Here is a 26,743-nt window from a genome sequence, read left to right as displayed (position 1 = left end):
CACATGTCTCTGTCTGCCACTTCCGTTGCAAAGACTTCTTATATCTGTTGGCTTGCATGCTTAAGCTTCTGAGCTCTTCTGAGGGTTGAGTCGCAGTTTTTGATGCTGTTCCAAGAACCGGAGTTTCGCCCGGCTGCCAGCTGGTGGCTGGAGCCAGCTGGAGGCCCGCCAGTTGCCCCCATCTCCCGGCAGCATCCCAACAGTCGTCGGGGCAGTCCAGGACCTCCACACACAGGCTTGCACCCCGAGGAGGGTACTTGGGTGCTGCTAATGCCATAGTTTGACACCCATTGTCTCTCGAGACAGATGGATGCCAACAACGTGGTAAGGTGGAGTGACTAACCTTTGGCTCTCTAGGTTTCATTGGACTCCAGCTCTCCACATCCCTTACAAACAAGTGGTATATAAATTTTATGAAAAAATAACTGTATAAAATTGACCATGTTGGCTGGGGCCGATGGGATTTCAAGTCCGCAACATCTGGAGGGTCACAGTTTCCGCCCTCCCGGCTTTTGAAAGAAGTCTACATAGCTTGAGTCATCTTAGTTTTTTTTTGGGGGGGGGAATAGGACTAAAGAGGGATGTGGTAAAGGTAAATTAAATGGTGTGTGGTATGGAAAAAAACTGCTGGAGGAGACTCTTGAGAGTCCCATGGACTGCAAGAAGATCAAACGCATCCATTCTTAAGGAAATCAGCCCTGAGTGCTCACTGGAAGGACAGATCATGAAGCTGAGGCTCCAAGACTTTGGCCACCTCATGAGAAGAGAAGACTCACTGGAAAAGACCCTGATGTTGGGAAAGATGGAGGGCACAAGGAGAAGGGGACGACAGAGGACGAGATGGTTAGACAGTGTTCTCGAAGCTACAAACATGAATCTGACCAAACTGCGGGTGGCAGTGGAAGACAGGAGTGCCTGGCGTGCTCTGGTCCATGGGGTCACGAAGAGTCGGACACGACTGAACGACTAAACAACAACAACATGGAAAAAAACAGAGTTTTTCTACCTTTTTCATAATACCAGAATATTCAGCCATTGTTTCTGACTGGAGATTCAGTACAGGCTAGAAGAAATGCTTATTCACATAGCTATGGGTGTGATAGAACTTGCTGACCCAGGATTTGGTAATGACTACCAGTTTTGATTGCAGTGGGTACCTTGGTTTAAGAACAGCCCTGTTTACGAACGATTCAGTTTACGAGCTCCGCAAAACCAGAAGCAGGGTCCCCGTTTGCGAACTTTACCTCAGTCTAAGAATAGAATCCGAACAGTGGAAGGGCACTGGCGGCGGGAGACCTTGTTAGGGAAAGCGTGTCTCGGTTTAAGAATGGTTTTGGTATAAGAACGGACTTCTGGAACAGATTAAGTTCGTAAACCGAGGTACCACTGTACTTGAAAAAGGCACTAGGGTTACTTCCAGACAGCCTGATTATTGACTGTTTATCCTGACTAGTTAGCAGAAGGTTGTTGTGAGACTTGACATTGCCTTTATATTTTTCATTATTCATTCTGGTTTGTTTTCACAGTGGGTTGTTGACGTTGTGTCAAGGAAGTCCTACACTTGCCAGTGCATTTTCCTATCCCCTTGTCCCTTTCAAAAAAGGGGGAGCAGTGAAATGCATTTTCTCCAAAAATGCTCCAAATCAGTTGGCACAACCCGAATTTCCCAGCATGTGTTTGAATTCCACCCCTAAATAGCAACAGCCTTGAAGCCCCCATAGAGACGAATGGAGGATAGACACATCAATGGCAGCTTGTCATATTATGACTGTGTGCAAGCTCTATGTTCAAAGGCCAGGGAGCACCGGCTGCTGGGGAAAACAACAAGAGAGGGTTGTTGCCTTCATGAGTTGCTTTCAAGTTTCTCAGAGGCAAAACAGGATGCTGAAGATGGATTTTTGGTCTGCCACAACAGGGCTTCTTCTTAGGAGAGCACAGGAAAGTGTCTGCTGTAAGGTGAAAAGATTGCAAAAATGCAGAATCCACGTTGCTTCGGCATTGCAAATTCTAAAAATTGCCAAAAGCAATGCGCAGGTAATTTGATGAAAGCATTGCCTAATATCTGTAAGTCAGTCTGCCGTTTCACAGCAGTGTACTATTCTGATGAAACCATGGGCTGGATTCAATTCCACATGTCCTGCTAGCACAATGGGACTTCTCCATCTTCTCCTCTTCCCACACCCTTCCCAAATCTGTTGGGAGGTTCAGGAGAACTCCCAGAGCATTGAATAGGGCAGGGATATCCAACAGGTCGATCGCGATCTACTGGTCAATCCCTGCGAGGTTTTGGTCAATCGCTGGCCCCCTTCTGGCCCCGCCCCTTGCCCCGCCCCACCCTCCATTGTTGGAGAACAGAAGATGGAGTGTACAAACCAAGGCTGTTTTTCATCATTCAGTGATGAAAACTCATTTGGTGAGCTGCTATCTTTGACCCCAAAATGTAAAAACGTTACGCCCCACCTCCCAAAGTTAAGCAACTTATGCCTCCCGAACCCCCAATAAAACAGAGCCTTTCTCCTCCCTAGAAAAGCTCAACAACTTTTACCTGAACCCCCCCAAAACAGAGGTAGATCCCTGCCAGTTTTTAACTCTGTGAGTAGACTGCAGTCTCTTGGAAGTTGGCCACCCCTGGCATAGGGCACTGAGAGCAAAGATCATTCCATCTTGCAGGCGGAAAGGATTGCACTTGTTGGAGATTTGTGAAAGTCACTTCACCATACCTCAACCTGTGGGATGTATCAGCAGAGGATTCAGAGCCCCAGCAGCAGGGGCGCACGGAGGGGGGTGGTTCACCCCGGGTGCCACCTGGGGGTTTGTTGGCAAGATGGTACACTGCCTCCCCCCAGCTGTAGAGCGGCTGAGGGTGCCCATGCTTTCAGTATGGGCGCCGCTCAAGCACCGTCTGTATGGGCTGCCGCTCAAGCTCCTTCCATACGGGCACCGTGCATGCGCAGTCTATACAGGCTGCCACGCATGTGTCCGTATAGGCACCATGCGTGTGCCACCAGGCAGTTTACCCGCCCTTCGGTGCCCTGCACCGGGTGCCGAAGAGGTTTCCTTCGCCACTGCCCAGCAGAGTCTTCAGAGATTTCTAGCTCCCAGCAGAATAACTTCTTCCAAAGTCCCCCCGTTAAGGGGAAAACTCCTTTCCCACAAAGTGTTTATTGTCTCCAAGTGCAAAGCTAAACACTACTGTCTACTGTATGCAGTTCTTCTGGTCTTTGAAGGAAAAATACACATGTACAGAGAGATCTCACAGACTCTTCCCCTGACTCTCACAGATTCAGAGTCAGATGTCGACAGCGAACAGGACAGGGCATGGACGAGACATGCACTAGGACATAATGAAAACAGTGCCCTAGAGACTATTATAAAAAGGTAAAGGTACCCCTGACCATTAGGTCCAGTCGCGGACGACTCTGGGGTTGTGCGCTCATCTCGCTCTATAGGCCGAGGGAGCCGGCGTTTGTCCGCAGACAGCTTCCGGGTCATGTGGCCAGCATGACTAAGCCGCTTCTGGAGAACCAGAGCAGCGCACGGAAACACCGCTTACCTTCCCGCTGGAGCGATACCTATTTATCTACTTGCACTTGATGTGCTTTCGAACTGCTAGGTTGTCAGGAGCTGGGACCGAAAAAGGGGAGCTCACCCCGTCGCAGGGATTCAAACTGCCGACCTTCCGATTGGCAAGCCCTAGGCTCTGTGGTTGGTTTAACCCACAGCGCCACCTGCATCCCTAAAGACTGTTATACCTATTTCTAATTGTAGGCATATTTCCTGAACCAATGGAAGAACTCAGCATGTCATACGCTTGACCTCGCTGGTGTTGCTATGGTAACCCAGTGCACCTGGCACCCTTATCGCAGAACATCCAAGCATGGGGGGATGTGCTCCTAAAGATATGAGACCAAGCACTGTGTACATCAACCCATTGTTCACATTACACCAACAGCACTGATGGAACAATCTTCTTAGCGCTACATTGAGTTCCATTGCATGCAACTTCAGCCAGATTTCACATTTGATAAATTACAACAACAGTCCTGTTCTTACTTCTTAATCATATGGTTCAATCTTCTGAATCTCATCATGGAGCCAACAAAAATGTAATCTCTCCCTCTGTGTGTGTGCTTGTTTGTTTGTGTGTGTTTGTGTATGCTTCCATGTTGTAAGTATTTTTGGGGAAGGGTTCGGTTGCAACAAATGGCACAACAAATTTCCCAGCCCCCATTGCCGAGCTGAGTCCCTGGCATACCCTGTTTGAAGGACCAGGCAGCAAGTGATGTGACAGGCTTCAGCCTGAGACCTTAGAGATCTGCTGCCAGTGGAGATGCAGGGCAGGGCAGGGGGGAAAAGGATTCAATTCAGGTCACATTTAAACCAGAATGTGTCAGAGCTGCACTTCCTGAAACAGCATGAGAACCAAAACATAGCCATCCTCCAAAACTCACACTTTTCCAAATGCTGTGATGAAGTTCTCCAACCGATCAGTGTTTACAGAAATGCATATGTTAGAGGAATGTGCGCAGTGGCGTAGCGTGGGTTGTCAGCACCCGGGGCAAGGCAAGTAATTTGCGCCCCCCCCCTGCTGCACTGTCCCTCCCCCAGATAGTCCCTCGCTCTCTCTCCGCACCGCACCGCACGCCTGGCACCCTCCCCTCCACAGTGGGCGGCGACCCGGCGGCTCGGATCGGATTTGCACAGCCAGCACTGCAGTGAGAGAGAGTGAGTGAGCCAGGTAGGGGCAGAGAGCTGCGAGTGCGAGCGAGCGCCCCCCCCCCCCGATGTTGCGCCCGGTGCGGCCGGCCCCCCCTGCACCCCCCACGCTACGCCGCTGAATGTGCGTATCAAAATGCACATGTTTTTGAAACGACAAACAAAAAATGCATTGTATTAGGAGAAGCTGCTTGCAAAAAAAAAACCATGCACGCTAGTCAAAACTGTGTGCAGAATAGTGTTTAGCAAGAGAAAATCGCACTGAAATACTGAAGAATATTCCTGAGGATTTAAAAACAACAACAGCACTCTGCAAATTGTTGCAAAAATGTGGAGGACTGAATTTAAAATGGGGAAATCGAGAAACTTAAGAGAATCGAAATCTACAGATCCTCCCATCCCTAGCTCAGGCAGTGCTGGGCTAGACTGACAAATGCTTAAAGCAACAACTTCCTATGTGCTGAATGTTTTAGGTTGCAGAGAAAAAATGTAAACTACTTTCATGGGCACTGGACTGTGAATACCATGATGGGAGGAATAAGTTGTACATAATGCAATCCATTTATATGTTGCAAATGAATGTGACTGTTGCCTTCCTTTCTTTCTCTCCTCTCTCTGGTTTACTGAATATAAGTGAGAAAAAGCTCATCACCGATGCCCTGAGTAGAAACCAATTTCTGAAGAGGCTGGACCCGCAGCAGATCAGAGATATGGTGGAATGTATGTATGGGAGAACATACCAGCAAGGGAGCTACATAATCAAACAAGGGGAGCCTGGCAACCATATATTTGTACTGGCAGGTTAGTAAACCACATTCAGTTGTACATTTAAACGGCTAGCACTGGGAATTTTGCTGCTTAGACCTGGAATGAACTTGCCATTCTGCAATCCTAGCCCCGCTTGCCTGGGAGTGAGTCCTGTTGAATTGAGGACTTGCTTCTGAGTAGATATGGTTAAACTCTTAATCTCAGGGATGTGGGTCTGAGCCCCATGCTGGGCAGAAGATTCTTGCATTGCAGGGGTTTGGACTAGATGATCCTTGTGACCCCCTCCAACTCTACAATTCTGAATTTTATTATTACGGTCACAGACCAGTTCCAGCTCACTTACAATATCATAAAACACAACAGGAATACATTGAATTGCAATTGTTTATTACAGAGACAATTCAGATAAAGCGGCACTTAAGAATATATATTAAATCTTGATCACTAAAATATAACCTAAAATTGTCATTTAAAACCTTAATCGCTTGTTCCCTAAGTTTTATGGCAGTCGCACAGAATTTGGCCACCCTTAGCGTGATCTCTAGATCCTTGTCCTCTACCAGGAGTTTTAGACATTGAAGTTCGGACCCATTTGGAGATTTTTGTGTAACAGGAGTGATAAATACTGAACATATATGCCCGTAGAAACGGCAATGTAACAAGACATGAGAGACAGTTTCTACCTCCATCAAGCCGCAGGGGCAGACTCATTCCACGTATGGTTTACCCTCGAATCTGCCCTGCAGTAAGGCAGCACGTTGAATCTAGCGGGGGTAAATGACCGTCTGTATTTGGGTATTTGTAATTTTGACAAATAATTTTCTGGGGTAAACCCTCTCCCATTATCTTTTATTGCTGGGTGTTTATTTATCTTGCATTACTCTACAATTCTATGATTCTAAGATGGCAGCCCAGATGGAATATAGGGCTTCCAGCACCCATCTCCTCGATAGTTTACAACAGGGCAATCCTTTTGTCCATGCAAATTGCACACTGAGTCTGAACCCAGAAGTTCCATTAGCTACTGTGGCCAGCGATGTTTCTAGGCACATCAACTATTATTTATGGCCTCAAGAGGAGCAATGCGATGCTTGTGATAATGTCTGTTGTGCTTTAAGTGCCTTCCTACCTCATCCATCCATCACAGCAGCCCTACGAGATGAGTCATTATTATTATCTGTTTATAAATGGCCAGCTGGATATCCCACCTTTCCCCATCCCAGAAATGCTCACAAGAATTATGGATACAGCTTTCCCTTTTTATTTCTCCCACTACCTGACCGCTAAATCTATCTAGCCTTTTCCACAAGCTGCTTGCCGCCCCTTTGTCTCGTCGTCTGGTTTGGCCACTCTTTGCAAGGCTACACCAGATACTCTGACCTCACTAATGATGAGGGTTCCAATGCCTCAAGCAGCCAAAATATTAGAGTGGTACCTCAGGTTACATACGCTTCAGGTTACAGATGCTTCAGGTTAGAGACTCTGCTAATCCAGAAATAGTACCTCGGGTTAAGAACTTTGCTTCAGGATGAGAACAGAAATCGTGCTCCGGCGGCGTGGCGGCAGCGGGAGGCCCCATTAGCTAAAGTGGTGCTTCAGGTTAAAAACAGTTTCAGGTTAAGAACGGACCTCCGGAACAAATTAAGTTCTTAACCCGAGGTACCACTATATGCCCCATTGAATTCAGTGGTACTTACTTCTGAGAAGGCATAGCTTAGATTTTCCCAACACCCCAATTCATTGTTGTGCTCATAGCCTGCTTGTGAGCTGCTTCTTCTTCTTCTTCTTCTTCTTCTTCTTCTTCTTCTTCTTCTTCTTCTTCTTCTTCTTCTTCCTCTTCTTCTTCTTCGTTTATACCCTGCCCATCTGGCTGAGTTTCCCCAGCCATTCTGTGTTGCTCCCAACTGAATAATAATAATAATAATAATAATAATAGCAATAAAACCTCAAACATTAAAAACTTCCCTAAACAGGGCTGCTTTCAGATGTCTTCTAAAAGTCAGATAATTGTTTATTTCCTTGACCTCTGATGGGAGGGCGTTCCACAGGGCAGGCGCCACTACCGAGAAGGCCCTCCGCCTGGTTCCCTGTAACCTCACATCTCGCAGTGAGGGAACCGCCAGAAGGCCTTCAGAGCTGGACATCAGTGTCTAGGCTGAAAGATGGGGGTGGAGATGCTCCATCAGGTATACTGAGCGGAGGCCGTTGAGGGCTTTAAAGGTCAGCACCAACACTTTGAATTGTTCTCGGAAATGTACTGGGAGCCAATGTGGGTCTTTCAAGACCAGTGTTATGTGGTCTCGGTGGCCGCTCCCAGTCACCAGTCTAGCTGCAGCATTCTGGATTAGTTGTAGTTTTCGGGTCATCTTCAAAGGTAGCCCCACGTAGAGTTATCTCCAAGCGGGAGATAACCAGAGCATGCACCACTCTGCCATCGGGACATATCAAGGCTAATCCTGCAGGGCTCCTCTTTTTACAATATGGGAACTAAGCTGCACTGCAAGGCAAATGTCTGGGGTGAGACTGTGGGGCAGATTCAGCTCCTTCACCCCTGTACCCCACTTTGACATTTACAATGAGGCAGGCAGGCACACTTTGCCAAGATGTGTGCTTAAATAAACATGGTTGCTGCCGTCATATTTTGTTTGACCTTTGATGCAATTAACACTGCCATAGTTCTAGCTGAGTCGATAGCTGAATCAAGTTACTCCTAATTAAACCAGTGAAATCAATACTAGGGAGGAAATAGCTCCCCTGAACATGGCGTTAAGAGCAAAGCTGTCCTTTCCTCCTAAAAAAAGGTTCGCCTCTAATTTCCACTGGCTCCTCCAATATTAGAACCATTGTTTAATGTTTAGCAAAATAGCTACTTTGTGGACAGTGTGCTTGTGTTATATTCGACTTTTTAGCCTCGAGGGAAACAATTGCAGCAAAGAAACACACAGACATGTTCAGAGATCACCTGCACATGAAATCTTGCCGTTAGCTGAAACGAGGAATAAAGTTTTGGATGCAGAAGGCGGTAAAATATTGTTAACTCTAATAAAATCCATTTTTCAACGAATATATAAAAAAAAGGTGTAAAAGAAATTGCCCGGAGCAGAATTTTCATGGAGAGGTTGTAATTTATCTTGCCGTATATATTGAAAACTGGGCGTAGAGCTCATCTAGGGGTTTTAAGCTTTAGGCTTTAAAATCCGTTGAGATTTATTCTAAGTTCCCAGTTCTAAACTGCTAGGGATAGTTCACACTAACACTGAAGTACTAGCTAAGATATTAGATTACCTGGCTGTCTGTTTTTTTTTTGGGGGGGGTGTTAAGTTTTATATAAAAGTGATTGTAGGAACCTGCTTCGTAGCTGGTCAGCAAAATTGCACACCATTTTTGATTCTGTCTTTTTCTCCCCACAGAAGGCAGGTTGGAAGTCTTTCAGCAAAACAAACTTCTCTCTTCGATTCCTGTGTGGACAGCGTTTGGGGAGCTGGCCATTTTGTACAACTGCACAAGGACGGCCTCGGTGAAAGGTGTGTGCGCTTAATCCCTCGAAATTTTGCAAAAGCAGAAAAGCAACCCTCTCCAGGCTGCTCTTTCCTGATAGAAGAGATTGTGGTGATGATGAGACAAACAGAGAAGAGCCGTACAGTGGCCATGTGAGGGTCTTGTGAGACAAAACCTGCAGCTTTGGGTTTGATGCTGCACAGCAAGGATGAGGAGCCAGATGTTGTTGAACTCTCATCAGCACCAGTGAGCATGACCAATAGTCAGCTAGCTGTCGTCCAACAACAGCCGAAGGACCCCAGGTTCCCCATCCCTGCTGTAGAGATTCTGAAGCACACCATCTGGTCGTCTCTAGCTATGGCTGCAAGGCCTTGGGCAGCTGAGGTTGGTGGAACAAGCAGTTGTGAGGGGATTTAGCAAATGGAATTCCAAAACTGGAGCAGCAGTTTGTGAGTGAAAGGGCAAAACAAGGTAGATCAGGGCTAGAGATGGGCAAATCTGACAGTTTCAGTTTCTCAGTTTTTCAGCCCTCCACATTTCCACCTCAGTTTGCAAATTTATTTATTTTCTTTTTAAAAAGTCCCCCTGTAAATTCATCAGCATTCTAGTGCAAATTTCTCCCAGCGTACCTCTTTTTTGATGCAAATTTGTGCAAAGCGTATTTTCCCTAATAAATATTAGGGAATGTTAATATTTTCTCTAATATAATGCACGTTTGCATGTCATTTTCAGTAATATATGCATTTATATGCAATTAACATATGCATTTTAGTATGCATTATATGACTGGAGAACCGCTCTGCAAAATTCAGAGGAGTGCAAATTTTGAAAGCTGGCTGCGTTTCAGTTCGCACATTGTTTTGGGAAGTGTGATTTAGGTGGGTTCACCTTTAAATGATGCAGGTGGCACTGTGGGTTAAACCACAGAGCCAAGGACTTGCTGATCAGAAGGTCGGTGGTTCGAATCCCCGCGACGGGGTGAGCTCCCGTTGCTCGGTCCCTGCTCCTGCCAACCTAGCAGTTCGAAAGCACGTCAAAGTGCAAGTAGATAAACAGGTACCACTCCGGTGGGAAGGTAAACGGCATTTCCGTGCGCTGCTCTGGTTCACCAGAAGCGGCTTAGTCATGCTGGCCACATGACCTGGAAGCTGTGCTTTATCGGCCGATAAAGCGAGATGAGCGCCGCAACCCCAGAGTCGGTCACGACTGGACCTAATGGTCAGGGGTCCCTTTACCTTTACCTTTAAATGAGAACTGAATCAAACTGAATCAAATTTTGGCTCTGTCCCTAATCAGGGAAGGCAGACGGACAAATATATGTGTCAGGCAGGCAGAGGCTAATCCAATAGGTGTGGAAAAACATCCCAGTAGTTTCCCATGACATGTTCCCAAACAAGACCTGGGAATGTTACATACAGAGGGATCTGATTGATGCATCATTTTCACTCTTGGATATGTGAATTCCAATAAAGAGGTTCCTACTGTCTGCTCTGAAGTAGCAACAGTTCCCTTCTCTGGCCTGTTGGTCAATGCATTGGCCCAGAACTCCTAGCTCCAGAAGCCTAGTTAGATTCTTGAAGGGAAAAAGCAGGCCCTGAGGATCTTTTTGTGTGTTGAGCAGACGCAATTCATATTCAGAAAAGCGGCACGGAACAATTTCTGCTAATCTCATACAAGAGGCAGCACCGTGCAGATTAGTTTATCTGCCATGACCACTTTCTATTTTGATTCTCGTTTGTTTTTTACGAAGTGCTCCTGAGTTGTCAGCTCGTTACAGCCCCAGGTCAGGTTTTGAGCAGTTTTTAGTGCATGTTAATTAGGAGTCTTTGTCAACGTTTCTCCTTAGCATCCTAAGCACAACTCAGATGTTATTAACTTCTGGGAAGTATGAAGATTTCGGGGGGGGGGCGTTATTTGTATTTAGTAGCATGGATACATATTGCAGTGGGAATGAGAAGCCCTTTTGAGATTAGGGGGCAGCTTACCTTCTGGGCAATGTTCCAAGAGCCACACTCCAATGGCGAGCAATGCCAGAGGCATAAATGGGTTGAGCAATAGGTGTCAATTTTACTTTTGTACAATGGGCCACTTTCTACACACACCTCTCTATCCTTCATCCAGGCAAGCAGGAGTCATTATCATATAAGAAAGGAATATTCTCCACAGTATTAATAAGAAGGACTGTCAGTTTGTTTATATTTTATTCTTTCTCTGAAAAGCTCAGAGCAAAATACCAAGGGGCTATTTCATCCTTCCCCATGTAGGCGTGGACTGTGGTAATATACATAGCTGTCAACTTTTCCCTTTTCTTGTGAGGAATCCTATTCAAAATAAGGGAGTTTCCCTTTAAAAAGGGGAAACATTGACAGCTATGGTAATATACCACCCTGTGCATTTGACACCCTACCCCCAGCCCTTGTGGCACCAGCTTAAGCTGGGCTTTGGGAAGGAGGCATAAGGCTCTGGCAGGATCCTAGAGCCCTCCCATCTCCTTCCTAAAGCTTGGTAAGAACTTGCCTGGCTTTGGGAAGGAGGACTCTAGGACCCTGCCGGAGCCTTAATGCCTCCTTCCCAAAGCTGGGCAAGCTCTTACCCACTTACCAGGCTTTGAGAATGTTCCCATCTTGGCTACACACCTGGTGTGGCTGCAGGGCTCATACTGCTCTAAATCCATCTCTGCCCCACAGCAACCCTATGTGGCAACTTAGACTGGGGGTTAGGGAATGGACAAAGGCCACTGGGCATAGGAGGAATGGTGGAGACCACCTCCCCAGCCTGACCCTTCCAGAGAAGAAGAAGACAGTTCTGAATTACAACAGGAGTTTGAGGGAGGTCACAGGTCAGATGAAGATGAGGGGGGAAGTTGGGAAATAATGGGAGAGGTGGAGGGGCCAGAGCTGGAGCAGCTAGCTGACATAAGAAAGCATTCCAGACCCACCATCTCCCAGAACCTGGTGAGCCTTAAAAGTAGGAGAGCAAAGGGCTTGGAGACAGATGGCCCTAAGCGGCAACCATAGAGGGGGTGGTGCTGTTGACGAATATAATGATAATTAATAATAATTTATTATTTATACCCCGCCCATCTGGCTGAGTTTCCCCAGCCACTCTGGACAGCTCCCAATCGAGTGTTAAAAACAATACAGATGTCTTTCAAAGATGGGATAGCTGCTTATTTCCTTCACATCTGGTGGGAGGGCATTCCACAGGGCGGGTGCCACTACCAAGAAGGCCCTCTGTCTGGTTCCCTGTAACCTCACTTCTCGCAATGAGGGAACCGCCAGAAGGCCCTCAGAGCTGGATCTCAGTGTCCGGGCTGAACGATGGGGGTGGAGACTCTCCTTCAGGTATACAGGACTGAGGCCGTTTAGGGCTTGAAAGGTCAACACCAACACTTTGAATTGTGCTCGGAAACATACTGGGAGCCAATGCAGATCTCTCTGCATTGAGGAAGTTAGGAGAGAAGGGGGTTGGAGCTTTACTCGGAGCAATGCCATTATTCTAAGAGGCTGCATTTCTAAGCCTCTCTCTGTGAATATTGAATAAAAAGCACTTGGTAAGAACTTTCCTTGTCTTCCTTTCCTGGCAACCTGCTGTGGGGATTGGATCCTCTGACGCCTGACACCCACTTGAACTCTATTTTCTTTATCCTGGCACTCTAACTCAGGGGTAGCTATTGAGGTACCTCCCAGATTTTGTTGTACTCCAGTTCCCATAAACCTCACTCAGCAATCAAGGGTGATGAGACTAGTAGTCCCGCAAAATCTGAGATGCATCACCTTGGATCTGTCCCCTTGGAAGGCTCTGAGCTATTGTTAGTTCTTTGCTATGCAATCCTGCTGAGAATGCCAATTATTCATTTACAACATTTATAAGCTGTCCTGGAATAGAAATCATCCAGGGTGAAACATGAGCAGTTGCTGTGCAAAATCATATCATCACACCAGCGAGGTGTGAAGCCGCCGGTTGCAGCTTCCCTGGCTGACAATCTCGGCTACGAGAAGGTGATACAAAAATCCCACTGTGAGTGTGAATGCATTCTCAGTTTCACAAAGAACCTCAGTCAATGTGCTCACTTTGGTGGATTTGCACTGGGTGTACCTGGGTGACTTTTTGTATGCTGTAGAATGGTTTAGCTTCTTAATTTTGCTGTTCTTGTTGTTCCTAAAGCTGTCACCAGCGTGAAGACATGGGCATTAGACAGAGAGGTTTTCCAGAATATAATGAGGAGGACAGCACAAGCAAGGCATGATCAATACAGAAACTTCCTCAGAAGGTAAACAAAGCATACCCTTATTTTCTCAGAATAGACAGATAATTATTGCTGCATTTAGTGGGGACGGTCTGATGCATTTAGATACATTGACTTCATTTAGGCATAATGCTACACTGTGGTTTAGCATTAGGAGAATCCCCCTAGCTTGACCTGAGCTTGCAGCCTTCCCATGGCTGCGAGGAGGAAGTCAGAAGCTACCAATTCTGTTTTATATTAACCACTGTTTAGTGTGTCATCTGAACCCTAAACTGTGGTTAAATTTAACTGTGGTCAATGAAAAAATGCCAGCTTCCTAAACTGTGGTTAAATTTAACTGTGGTCAATGAAAAAATGCCAGCTTCCTAAACTACAGTGGTACCTCGGGTTAAGTACTTAATTCGTTCCAAAGGTCTGTTCTTAACCTGAAACTGTTCTTAACCTGAAGCTAATGGGGCCTCCTCCTGCTGCCGCGCCTCCGGAGCACGATTTCTGTTCTCATCCTGAAGCAAAGTTCTTAACCCGAGGTACTATTTCTGGGTTAGCGGAGTCTGTAACCTGAAGCGTATGTAACCCGAGGTACCACTGTACTCAGATGATATGGCAAGCTATGGTTAATGAAAAACAGAAGTGATTGCTTCTGAATTCATCCTCGGGTCACTGGCAGAAAAGGGTGGAGCTCAGGGGGAAGATTATGCTCATAACATTTAACTAGCACAGCAGCACTTCCAGATTGCTGCTGTTTTGGGGTGGGATTCAGACACATAATGCACAATTACAGTTTATTGGGACGTCTTGCGCAAAAATCCTTCTCCCCACAAATATTGGACTTTTTGTGAAAATGAAAATGATGGGGAAATTTACTGGATAGTGCATCAGTGCTTGCTTTGACACATTGTCTGCAAACAAATCAGAATGAATGCTCATTAAATTAGGGTTGCCATATGTCCTCTTTTTCCAGGACAGATCCTCTTTTTCATGGGTATGTAAAATGAGAGTCGTCACAGCGATCCATAGTTAAAAGTAGAAGTTGGCAAATGCGTCCTCTTTTTTGCTCTTCAAAATATGGCAACCCTACATTAAATAGTCAACATTGTCTCCCTGCAAACGAACCTGGATGAATGTTCAATAAACAAGTCATCTGGAAGAAGCCTAACTGTATATTATTGAAAATAAGCAGAGATCCAAGATTATCAGTCAATCATTCAATCCTCTTGTTTTTAGATGGCAGAGCCTTGGAACAGATTGCCAAGTAAAACTTCTCTAGCAATTCAGATTTGAATGTTTTTATTTAATTCCTTCCTGCAAGCTGCTTTGGCATCAAGTAACCACTTATGCCTCACTGATTGCTGGTGAAGTATCTGCAGGTCTGCCATGGACATTTACTGATTTCAATTACATCTATATTTAGTAAATAAAGTCAATGAGGCAGACACAGCAATATGTCTTGAGAGCAGCCTTGCTGACTGAGAAAATTTTGTTTACAGAATTTCTTGCTGGCCTTAGGGCAGGTGACTATAACACAATGGTACAGTATTAAAATAAGATTGAAAATTGTATTGGAAGGCCAGATTTCTTGCAGGTATTTTGATTTTTCTCTTGTAGCCCACAACTTGTGTGGCTCTATATTCAGAGATAGAAAAGCTATCAGTGGCTATTTGCAGTGACAATCTTCTCCTTCCATTGTATGCTTCAGAATACCAGTTGCTGGCAATCCCAAGTAAGGAGAGTGCTGTTGCCCTCAGGTTTTGCTCAGGGGCTTCCTGTGGGCACCTGGGCTTTGAATCCACGACACTGAGATCAAGAATCCAATGCTCTGCTAACTGAGCTATCCTCTACCATATCTGATCCAGATATGATCAGATCTGATTCAGATGGGCTGGTGTTCTGAACCACAGGCCCAAAGGAGAACCTAAGCGAGTGGTTTGATGCAGAGGTATCAAAGAAGGATGTCATAAATGCCAGAATGACCAGCTCTAGTGCTTTATTAAAGAAAGGTGTAAACTTACAACACAGCTTGCAGAGCCTTGCCATCTTTACATACATGGCACGGACACCGCAACAGGGAGAGGTTGTCGCGATTTGCCTTCACCCAGGCAAATGTGTATACAGTGGTACCTCGGGTTACATAGGCTTCAGGTTACATACTCCGCTAACCCAGAAATAGTGCTTCAGGTTAAGAAATTTGCTTCAGGATGAGAACAGAAATTGTACTCTGGCAGCACGGCAGCAGCAGGAGGTCCCATTAACTAAAGTGGTGCTTCAGGTTAAGAACAGTTTCAGGTTAAGAACGGGCGTCCGGAACGAATTAAGTACTTAACCTGAGGTACCACTGTACAGTGGTACAGTGGTACACTGTACACTGTACAGTGGTACCTTGGTTCTCAAACGTAACCCATTCCAGAAGTCCATTTGACTCCTGAAACCGTTTGAAAACCAAGGTGCAGCTTCCGATTGGCTACAGGAGCTGCGTGTAGGACGTTTGGCTTCCAAAAAATGTTTGGAAACCAGAATACTTACTTCCGGATTTGTGGCATTCGTGAGCCAATTTGTTCAGCAACTAAGCCGTTCAGGGACCAAGGTACCACTGTACATTACTTATACATAGATCAACATACGTCAGCTTGACCAGAGCTTACCATCAGGGCATAAGTGGCAACTATCCAAGGCGTACGAAAAGCTACATTCTCTGTTCCAAGAGCCCAGCATTCCAGGACCCCCAGATAAGCATAGCACCAAAGCAAGTGAATTAGCATATATCCACACAAGTGAATATAAACTTATATATGAGCTCATTCTTATAACTACCAAATAGTTTTGGGATTATCTTGACTACCAAGATGCAGGCCTTCTGGGACAGTCTCAGCTTTGGGTCAAGTCAGCTGTTCTTACGTGATGCTCCTTGTATGTATAGTTCAAAGCTGAAGGGCTGTATCTCAAGTGTGTATGGGCTTGTGTAGGGAAGAGCATTTCAGGGCCAAATTACATGTGATGTTAGCTTGTCCCTCCAAAATAAGAGGGCAAGATTAAGCACACTTGCTTTTAACATGTGACTAACCTCAGTGGTGAGCTCCCATTGCTCAGTCCCTGCTCCTGCCAACCTAGCAGTTCAAAAGCACGTCAAAGTAGATAAATAGATACCACTCCGGCGGGAAGGTAAACGGCGTTTCCGTGCACTGCTCTGGTGCACCAGAAGCGATTTAGTCATGCTGGCCACATGACCCAGAAACTGTACGCCGGCTCCCTCGGCCAGTAAAGCGAGATAAGCGCCGCAATCCCAGAGTCAGCCATGACTGGACTTAATGGTCAGGGGTCCCTTTACCTTTACTTAATCTCAGTAGAGCTCTTATTTCTGTCACAACTGTTTAGCAGCATATCTCTTTAAGGAAGCAGGTAACTTAAATAATAACAAAATATTCCATTATAACTACATGGTATTGAAAGCACATTTTTTCAGGGGTTTATTTTCAATTATTTAGCTCATGTTGGTTCTCCTGTACCAAGCCTTATATCAGTGCCCCCTACCTGAGCATCATTCACTTGCTCGGATAATTTCTATTTTGAGAGTTATCATGCATAATATCCTTTTGGATTGGGAGAAGTATTCATTTTATTTAGGTCATAATATTTATACACCACTCGATTGTAAGAACCCTAAAACGTAACAATAACTAAAAAGAACCCAGCTACCCCGACAATAAATGTCTACAACAGGAAAGCTGAAACTGTGTATAGGAGTTGAAACTCTACATACAAGTTGAATTAAATGCAATCCTTTGATATTTATCTTTCAAAGTGTTTCTCTGCTGAAGAATCTACCCGAAGATAAACTGACAAAGATTATAGACTGCTTGGAAGTGGTAAGTAGTTTTATACCCAGTGGCACGGGCTTCCAATGAGAGCTCTTGTATTCTGTTTTAAAGCTTCAGGAAAAATCCTGTGTGGCAGGCAGCAGTTAACCTGGGATTACGTGGTATAAAATAACGTGTTGTAGATTCACATCCACTTTAAGTACCGTATTTTTTGCTCCATAACACTCACTTTTTTACTCCTAGAAAGTAAGGGGAAATGTCTGTGTGTGTTATGGAGCGAATGCCTACGGATGGTGGGGGGATCTGCTGCAGTCGTGAGCAGAGGATCCATGGGTCCCCTTCCTTCCCTCCTCCGTGGCTCGCTTTGAAACAGCAAAGCGGGAGAAGAGCTGCTGAGTGGGGAGGAGAGAGGGATAGAGAGGCTGCTTCTTTAAAGGAGCAAAACGGGAGAGGAGAGGAGCCTTCTCCTCTTATACCCCTCACCTGCATTATTAGCAGCATCCTTCTCCACACACCCCACGCGTGTTCCTTCTCCCCTTAAACCCCTCTTCTGCATTATTAGCAGCATCCTTCTCCACACACCACATGCCTGCTCCTTGTCCCTTGGGTGCTTTTCCTTCCCTCCCCACTTAAAACGTGGTTACAAAGCACGGATCCACATGGATCCTCAGGACTTTTGCACTGGGTCACCTCAAATTCACCGTCAGATCACATGTCTGTGGCCACAGCATGAACCACAAAAATCATACATCCATTGTTTTGTTTAGAATATTTTTTTTCTTGTTTTCCTCCTCTAAAAACTATGTGTGTGTTATGGTCGGGTGCGTGTTATAGAGCGAAAAATACGGTAACTGGCAGAATCCAGCTGGTGCCCTCCAAAAGGGCTTTTGATCCTGCAGTGCCTCTGGAAAATCAGCTCCAGAGAGTTGAGGGGACCCTCTGGAAGAGGATAGAAAGTGGGCCACACTTTCAGTAGAAGGTGGCATGGGGTTGGGGGCTGGCCAGGGGAAGGGAAGATTGGAAAAATACTCCTCTTCTGTTAGTGGGTGCCTTCATTGGCTCACAAACCTTGTGATCAAGAGTTCAAGGGCACTAATTGGTTGTGCTCTCATTGCCGCATGGGAAATGGGCAGATTTTGTTGTCTATTCCTATATATGTTTAACCGGAAGGTGAGTACACACTCCCTAATAAGCGGGTATAGAACAGTAGGCCAAGTGGCTGAGCTTTAACTAAAATCACCAAATATTCCAGAAGAGCAAGACTATGTCCTACCTGCAGCACTGGAAAGTGAGCATGTTAGTAGGACAGCTAAGCCTAGTTCGTTATGATAATTTTCTATACGCAGAGCTGTTGTTTTTACCTTGGGGAATATTTCAGAAATTGCAGTTGCACAAAGAAGTGATGATTGACGGTGTTTGAAATCTGTTTTTAGCTGTCTGTAGTGTGGTCACAAAAAGGACCATATTATGGGCTTGTGTTTCTCAGACAGTGACCACATCTACATCATATATCAAGAGCAGTGCCATACAATTTTAATAATAATAATAATAATAATAATAATAATAATAATAATAATAATATATTTATTTATACCCCATCCATCTGGCTGGGTTTCACCAGCCATTCTGAGAGGCTTCCAACGAAATATTAAAATACAATAATTCATCAAATATTAAAAGCTTCCCTAACCAGGGCTGCCTTCAGATGTCTTCTAAAAGTCAGATAGTAGTTTATTTCTTTGACATCTGCTGGGAGGGTGATCCACAGGGTGGGCGGGAGCCATCACCGAGAAGGCCCTCTGTCAGGTTCCTGGTTTTAAACTATCATGGCTTCCCCCAAAGAATCATGGGAACTGCAGTTTGTTAAGAGTTGTTCACCCTCAAAGAGCTGCAGTTCCCAGAGCGGTTTAGCAATCAATCCTTCTTCCCAGGGAATTCTGGGAATCGTAGCTTTGTGTGGGGAGTAGGGGTCTCCTAACAACTCTCAGCACCATTAACAAGCTACAGTTCCCATGATTCCACAAAGTTAAAGTGGAATTCTGCTGATTTAAATGTATCAAATGGATGCGGTCAGTAACACCCCCAAATCACATCGCTTGCGGCGAGAAGCATGTGGATTTTGCTGTTCCAAGAAGACTTTATGCGTGCAAGCCCCAAGGAGCGCTTAAAATAGCTCTTGACATTATGGCAATTATCTGTAACAAAATACTTGCTGTGATGAAACTTATGGAAGCCAGCCTTTCCTCCTCTGTCTGTCAAGTAGCCAGAATTAATGGAGTAGTGATAGTGACTGATAAAAACTGCACAGAGCTGTCTAGAACAAATGCTAGATTTTTCTCTACACTACTCAGTTTTCCTTCTTTGGTTATAAAAATATAATGATGATTTTGCAACTGGAATAATTATTTGAAACCTAAAATTATTAGTAGGGTTTTTATTTCTTTGCTCTTGCTTATGTATTTGTCATTGTAAATGAGCAGGCAGTTTTATGTGTGAACAACTCTGGGCATATTGGTTTAATGCACACTTTATGGCATTGCAAGTATATGGCTTTGTTCTCCGGTAGAACAAAAGAGCAGGAAATGGATCTCATTTAGCGCTTTATATCTCCAATCCTGAATGCCATTTACTTGGAAGTAAATGTGCCGTTTAATTTCAGTGGAATTTATTTCTGCAGAAGAGTGTTGCAGAGTGATTTGGCAAGGATTAGGAAATGTAATTTGAGAGACATTCAAAATATTTTGAGCAGAATCCGTCCTCAGCCTTTGTCTGATCCTCGATACCTGCCTCCCCCTCTTTCCTTTCTTTCCCCTTTTTTTTGCTAATGCCTTATCATGAGCGATCTGAATTTCTTCCAAAGTTCACAATGCACTCTTTCCATTTGACAACACCTTCATCAGAACAATAGTCTGGCACAGGCTGTTTGTAGGGCTGGCCAGACCACGCAAACAGCCCTAACAATATTGGCAGTTCTGAATACTTTTTAGGGAAGTTGAAGTGTAGGTGGGCTCCTATGAGGCAAGACACAGTGATAACAGCATGAATCTTTATTGAACTAACAGAACTGTACAACAGGGGCAAAGCAACTGCTTATATACATTTCTGAAGGCCTGGGCCACTCCCACTCCCAACGTGATTGGCTGTCTAGACTGCCAAGCTGCGAATCATAACTCAGAGTTTAAGGGCCAATGGCAGAGGACCAAATCCTGAAATGTTCTGTAATTGGATATCATGTATCCAATCAGAACACAGGGGCTCAGAATCCTTAGTGCAGACTCAAGCTCAGGCAAACACAGACCCCTGAATACATAACAGAAGTCATGGCAATTCTTGTGGCCTGAGATTTTTGAAAGATATTTGGAACTACAACTCCCATCAGCTGCCGCCAGAGCAGCCATGTTGGCCAGGACTGGAGGGAGTTATAGCCCCAAAGAAATAATTTGAGATGCTACCTCTTCGTATGGGACGTGGGTGGCACTGTGGGTTAAACCACAGAGCCTAGGACTTGCCAATCAGAAGGTCGGCGGTTTGAATCCCTGTGACGGGGTGAGCTCCTGTTGCTCGGTCCCTGCTCCTGCCAACCTAGCAGTTCGAAAACACGTCAAAGTGCAAGTAGATAAATAGGTACCACTCTGGTGGGAAGGTAAACGGCGTTTTCGTGTGCTGCTCTGGTTCGCCAGAAGCGGCTTAGTCATGCTGGCCACATGAGCCAGAAGTTGTACGCCGGCTCCCTCAGCCAATAAAGCAAGATGAGCGCCGCAACCCCAGAGTCAGTCACGACTGGACCTAATGGTCAGGGGTCACTTTACCTTTACCTTACCTCTTCGTATTAGTGAGCTACTGAGCTGTTTGGATGCAGAATAAATATCCCATTTACTGCTTCTGTCAACCTCATGTGCCATTTTTCTCAAGGCGGCTGCATTTGAGCTGAGGCCAAAACAAGCTCATACTGTCTGTCTGCCTAGACACACATTTTTGCCACTGTATTTCTCTTACACCTCCACTTTGAAGGTTTCCAGGGACGGCAGCCAACGATGACTCAGGTTCTTATTTAAAGGTTGACTTTTAAAGGTAACAAGGCAGGAGGGGATCATGCTAATGAAGGGTGAGATTTTTGCAGAAAGGAGAGGAGCGTCTGCCAGGAAGGAGGAAGCAGTCTGGATGAATCTTTGTGGGGTGCTAAATAATAGCATTTGGAGCCTGGGGGGAGAAAGGAAAGCTCTTATCCCCACCGCCACCACACTGCATTTAGAAAACTGGTGCACTCTGGCTTCCTATGAGTATCTGGTCAAGCCACAGTGAGAACAAGATGCTGAACCAGCAGTGCCCTTCGTATGCATTTCCCCTTCATAATAGGCTGCCCTGCATACTGTATTTTTCGCTCCATAAGATGCACCTGACCATAAGACGCACCTAGTTTTTAGAGGAGGAAAAAATATTCTGAAAGGAACAGAGGATGTATGGTTTTGGTGGCGCTGTGGGTTAAAGCCTCAGCACCTAGGGCTTGCCGATCGAAAGGTCGGCGGTTCGAATCCCCGCGGCGGGGTGCGCTCCCGTTGTTCGGTCCCAGCGCCTGCCAACCTAGCAGTTCGAAAGCACCCCCGGCTGCAAGTAGATAAATAGGGACCGCTTACTAGTGGGAATGTAAACGGCGTTTCCATGTGAGGCTCTGGCTCGCCAGATGCAGCTTGTCACGCTGGCCACGTGACCCGGAAGTGTCTCCGGACAGCGCTGGCCCCCGGCCTCTTTGAGTGAGATGGGCGCACAACCCTAGAGTCTGTCAAGACTGCCCCGTACGGGCAGGGGTACCTTTACCTTTACCTTATGGCCACAGATATGATATGTGATTTGACGGTGAGTTTGGGGTAGCCCATGGGACGCGGGTGGCATTGTGGGTTAAAACAATGAGCCTAGGACTTGCCGATCAGAAGGTTGGTGGTTCGAATCCCTGTGACGGGGTGAGCTCCCGTTGCTCGGTCCCTGCTCCTGCCAACCTAGCAGTTCGAAAGCACGTCAAAGTGCAAGTAGATAAATAGGTGCCGCTCCGGTGGGAAGGTAAACGGCGCTTCCGTGCACAGCTCTGGTTCGCCAGAAGCGGCTTAGTCATGATGGCCACATGAGCTGTACACCAGCTCCCTCGGCCAATAAAGTGAGATGAGCGCCGCAACCCCAGAGTCGGTCACAACTGGACCTAATGGTCAGGGGTCCCTTTACCTTTACCTTTGGGTTTGTTGTTGTTTAGTTGTTTAGTCATGCCCGACTCTTCGTGACCCCATGGACCAGAGCACACCAGGCACTTCTGTCTTCCACCGCCTCTCGCAATTTGGTCAGACTCATGTTTGTAGCTTTGAGAGCACTGTCCAACCATCTCGTCCTCTGTTGTCCCCTTCTCCTTGTGCCCTCAATCTTTCCCAACATCAGGGTCTTTTCCAGGGAGTCTTCTCTTCTCATGAGGTGGCCAAAGTATTGGAGCCTCAGCTTCAGGATCTGTCCTTCCAGTGAGCACTCAGGGCTGATTTCCTTAAGAATGGATGCGTTTGATCTTCTTGCAGTCCATGGGATAGTCCTTTGGGGTAGCCCAATGCAAAAATCCTGAGGATCCATGTGCCATTGCGGCCCCATGAAACAGTGGGCGCATGATTTATTTGGTGCAGGCTGTAGCCATGGACATGCTATGTGATCTGATGGTGAATTTGGGGTGACCCAATGCAAAAATCCTGAGGATCCATGTGCTTTTACCTCCCCCTTGCCAGGCAGCCTCCTTTATCGCTCCTTTATCGTCCCTTATCTCCCTCCTGATCGCTTGCCAATCAGCTGCTCAGCAGCTTCGTTTCAACACCGCCTTCCCTCTTGTTTGCCTTAGCATCTTTTCCTTAGCCGGAGCAGTTTTTTTGCTCCTCCTTTTCTTCTAATTTCTCTCCTCATTGCTTGTTTTGGTATTCCTGTCTTCTCTCCTTGCAAGTTCGCTGTCTTTACCTCTCCCCTCTCAGGCAGCCTCCTTTATCGCTAGCGTCCTTTATCTCCCTCCCGATTGCTTGCCGATCAGCTGCTCAGCGGCTTCATTTCAACACCACCTTCCCTCTTTCAAAAAAAAAAAAAAAAGCACAATCTGCTTTTCGCCCCTGGGCAATTCAGTTCCAGGGACCACGCATTCACTCCATAAGACACACAGACATTTCCCCTTACTTTTTAGGAGGGAAAAACTGTGTCTTATGGAGTGAAAAATACGGTAAGTTGCCCCAGGTCATACCCTGCCCAGCTACACCTCCACAGTGGTATGTCTACAATGCAGAAGAATAGCATTTCACTGCAAGGAAAAGATGTTGGGCTGGATGCTTGATCCTTGTCCAGCTGCCACTATCAGCAGCTGTAGCCTCTTTGGAATTTGCATGATCTTACCTGCTCAGAAGCATTCTGCTGCCCCATTGCAGGAAGTCTGCAAGGAAGTTTGCAGTTATGTAACACTGGGATTATCCCTGCTTGAAAGGTATATACCCCAATCCACCTGTGCCTTAAGCAGACTGAATAATTCAACCTTTTTATCTGGCTCTGAACTGTAGGGATCGGCACAAATTTAAATAATTGTCTGTATTAAAACCTACACGCTTGACAATGTTCTGTAAAATGCTGGTGTGTGTCCCCCCCTTTCGGCCCCTGGAAGGCTCTGAATGTGTTGCTACAACCTCTTATAATCTGCATTATTTCTGCCCCCTAGGAATACTACGACAAAGGTGATTATGTTATTCGGGAGGGAGAGGAAGGAAACACCTTCTTTGTAATATCCAAAGGGAAGGTAAGTTGCCACTGAAAATGCACAGGTATATTTGCCAAAGGGTAGGAGCATGAAGGTTTGTTTGGTTGCAATCACAACAGATGACTGTTCTGCCTCTTCCAAGGACGTGAGTGATACTGAAATGAAGGTCACAGTTAGGGGAAGAGGAGAATTTGGTTTACTCTTTTTAAGCCAACCAATCGAATTTGCAGCTTGTGCACCAATAATACACAGATTTTAAACATAATTATCCTTTGGATTTCTGTGAATTCTGCAACACACTTTTCTGCTCGAAGAGTCTACCAAAGAACATTAAAATGTGTGTTTTAGGATTAAATAGTTGTAGAAATGAATACTTAAAATATGCTCAGGCAGCGACGATTTTAGGCGCATGCACATCAGGCCAAACCTGGAAATGACCCCAAAAGTCACACAAACATCACCAAAAGGGGTGGAACAGGGCAGAATGCGGTGGGGTGGGACAACACAGGAGCAGAGCTTTTTAAAGCTTTTTCCCATGGTATTTCAAAGATATGCGATTTCACCTAGGTGCAGTGCCTTGGAACATAACCCCCCCACACACAAATTAGTAGTTGGCTGTATTTTAAATACATATATTAAATACACATGTATAAAATATGTATTTAAATATGTATGTTGTGGTAAAATATACATTTGCATGCTTTTTTTTTAAGACAAAAAAACAATACAAGCAACATATTCTCATGACCACTGCTCCTTGTGCATTTTTCTAATCTATGGGTTGTGCTGAAGAAGATTCCAGCGAAACAATCAGATTATCCAGGATCACTGTCCTACATTGTTATTCGCTTACTACTTCGGCACCATGAACACCTAAAAAAAGTTTTACCACTTAGCCCACAGGATAGCATCTATTACTTTGTTTCAACCATAGACTTATTATACTTCTACAGACTTTCAAAGATTGACAGACGTGTGTTCATTTGATTTCAAATATATTAGAGTATTTACAAGTGCACACATTTTGTTTTTGTTGTACTAAATCATGTATATTATGCAATAAGAATTGCAGTGCTTTCTAGTATACTGGTCTTCGTGTTGCTTGTATTGTTTGTTGTGTTAAGTTTGCAACACAGGGGTTCGTTGTTCTGTATTGCTTTTTTTTAAGGGCTGTGTATGGAGCTGCCCTTGAATATGAATCAGAAACTTCAATTAGTCCGAAATGCAGCAGTCAGAATATCAGCTGGGGTTCCATTTAGATACCATATAACCCCATTTTTAAAACAGCTCCATTGTTGCCAGTTCGTTTCTGACCTGATTTAAGGTCAGAAAGATCCCCTCCTCTGCTCCTTAGACCTTATTGGGTGCTGAGATCAGCAGAGGGGGCCCTCTTGGAAGTTGCTCCACCCCCAGAGACTTGGGGGGTTGCGCAGGAAAGGGTCTTCCTGGTGGTGGCCCCTAAGCTGTGGAGTTCCTTCCTCAGAGAGGTGTGTCTGGCACCTTCATTGTACAGCTTCCAGCTAATGATGAAGATGCACCTCTTTACCTTGTTTTTTGACACTTGAGGAGTATATTTTAGGACCCACTTTATTTGGGGAGTTGCAAGTTATTTTAAACTGTTTTTAATATTATGTTTTAATGTTGTAACCCACCCTGGGACCTTGGGGTGTAGGGTCGGTAATCAATAATAACAACAAGTGCTGGATGGCAAAGTGAAAATACAGCTGTACGTGCCCAAGGTTTTACGTATGCCCAAGATAACTGTGGGTTAAACCACAGAGCCTAGGGCTTGCTGATCAGAAGGTCAGCGGTTTGAATCCCCGTGACGGGGTGAGCTCCTGTTGTTCGGTCCCTGCTCCTGCCAACCTAGCAGTTCGAAAGCACATCAAAGTGCAAGTAGATAAATAGGTGCCGCTCCAGCGGGAAGGTAATCGGCGTTTCTGTGCGCTGCTCTGGTTCGCCAGAAGCGGCTTAGTCATGCTGGCCACATGGCCCGGAAGCTGTACGCTGGCTCCCTTGGCCAATAAAGCAAGATAAGCGCCGCAACCCCAGAGTTGGCCACGACTGGACCTAATGGTCAGGGGTCCCTTTACCTTTTAAGATAACTGTGGAGCCCAGCCAAAGCCTTCAAAAGCTTCATTTGAAAAACAGAACAAAATATTTCCTTTTTTAATGCAGAGGGCGAAGGGACTTAATTAAAAAACATTTATGTGTTAACTATCGGGGAACGAGCAGCTCAGCCGACATGCCGGAATAGACACAGATGGCGCATTACCAGTTGGCAAGCGCCAGGGATAAACACGTCTGCAGTTCGCTCAGAGAAAGCAAGCAAATATGTGCTGGCAGGAATCAGTCTGTGTTGGGCACATCTCAGGCGATTTGCTGATTGAATCTGGGAGCTGGCAAATCTGGGAATGGATTGGGCTTCCTGCAAGATATTTCATCGTGTTGTGTTCAGTGGGTTCCAATCTACAATCAAATACTGTTGTTTTTTTAAAAGGGGGGACTAGGAAACCCGTGTCGTTTCAGGTGCTGATGAACTCTTATCAGCCTCAGTCAGCATGGGTGATAGCAGACGGATGGCGAATAGGACCCAAAAGGCAGCAGTCTGATTGGTCGTAGAACAATAGGATTCAGAATGCAGCAGTCTGATTGGTCGTAGAACAATAGGATTCAGAATGCAGCAGTCTGATTGGTCCTAGAACAATAGGATTCAGAATGCAGCAGTCTGATTGGTCCTAGAACAATAGGATTCAGAATGCAGTAGTCTGATTGGTCGTAGAACAATAGGATTCAGAATGCAGTAGTCTAATTATTAGATGTTTTGCAATATATAGTTGCAATGCATAATTAAGACATAACAACAGTAGTCATAAACAATAAATAAAACATCAGGAAATGCACAACCACAGTTTCCACATAAATCATAATAAGTTCTAAATTACA

The 26,743-nt window shown here is 45.5% G+C and overlaps 1 protein-coding gene and 1 long non-coding RNA gene across 2 annotated transcripts in view; both read left to right on the top strand.

Annotated features, from left to right (window-relative positions):
• Positions 1 to 26,743, top strand: part of LOC310657775 — a 144,477-nt gene that overhangs the window by 44,859 nt on the left and 72,875 nt on the right. The window lies entirely within an intron of this gene.
• Positions 1 to 26,743, top strand: part of PRKG2 (protein kinase cGMP-dependent 2) — a 69,644-nt gene that overhangs the window by 21,347 nt on the left and 21,554 nt on the right. Inside the window, exons 3-7 of the mRNA XM_083398343.1 lie at positions 5,351 to 5,517; positions 8,895 to 9,008; positions 13,150 to 13,255; positions 17,028 to 17,091; positions 23,759 to 23,836. Of these exons, the coding sequence (XP_083254469.1) occupies positions 5,351 to 5,517; positions 8,895 to 9,008; positions 13,150 to 13,255; positions 17,028 to 17,091; positions 23,759 to 23,836 (529 nt within the window). The remainder of the gene's footprint in view (positions 1 to 5,350; positions 5,518 to 8,894; positions 9,009 to 13,149; positions 13,256 to 17,027; positions 17,092 to 23,758; positions 23,837 to 26,743) is intronic.

Source organism: Podarcis tiliguerta (genome assembly GCF_965153285.1).
Source record: "Podarcis tiliguerta genome assembly, chromosome: 9".
Classification (NCBI taxonomy): domain Eukaryota; kingdom Metazoa; phylum Chordata; class Lepidosauria; order Squamata; family Lacertidae; genus Podarcis; species Podarcis tiliguerta.
The sequence above is the reverse complement of the archived record's forward strand: the minus strand, read 5'-3'. Positions and strand labels throughout refer to the sequence as shown.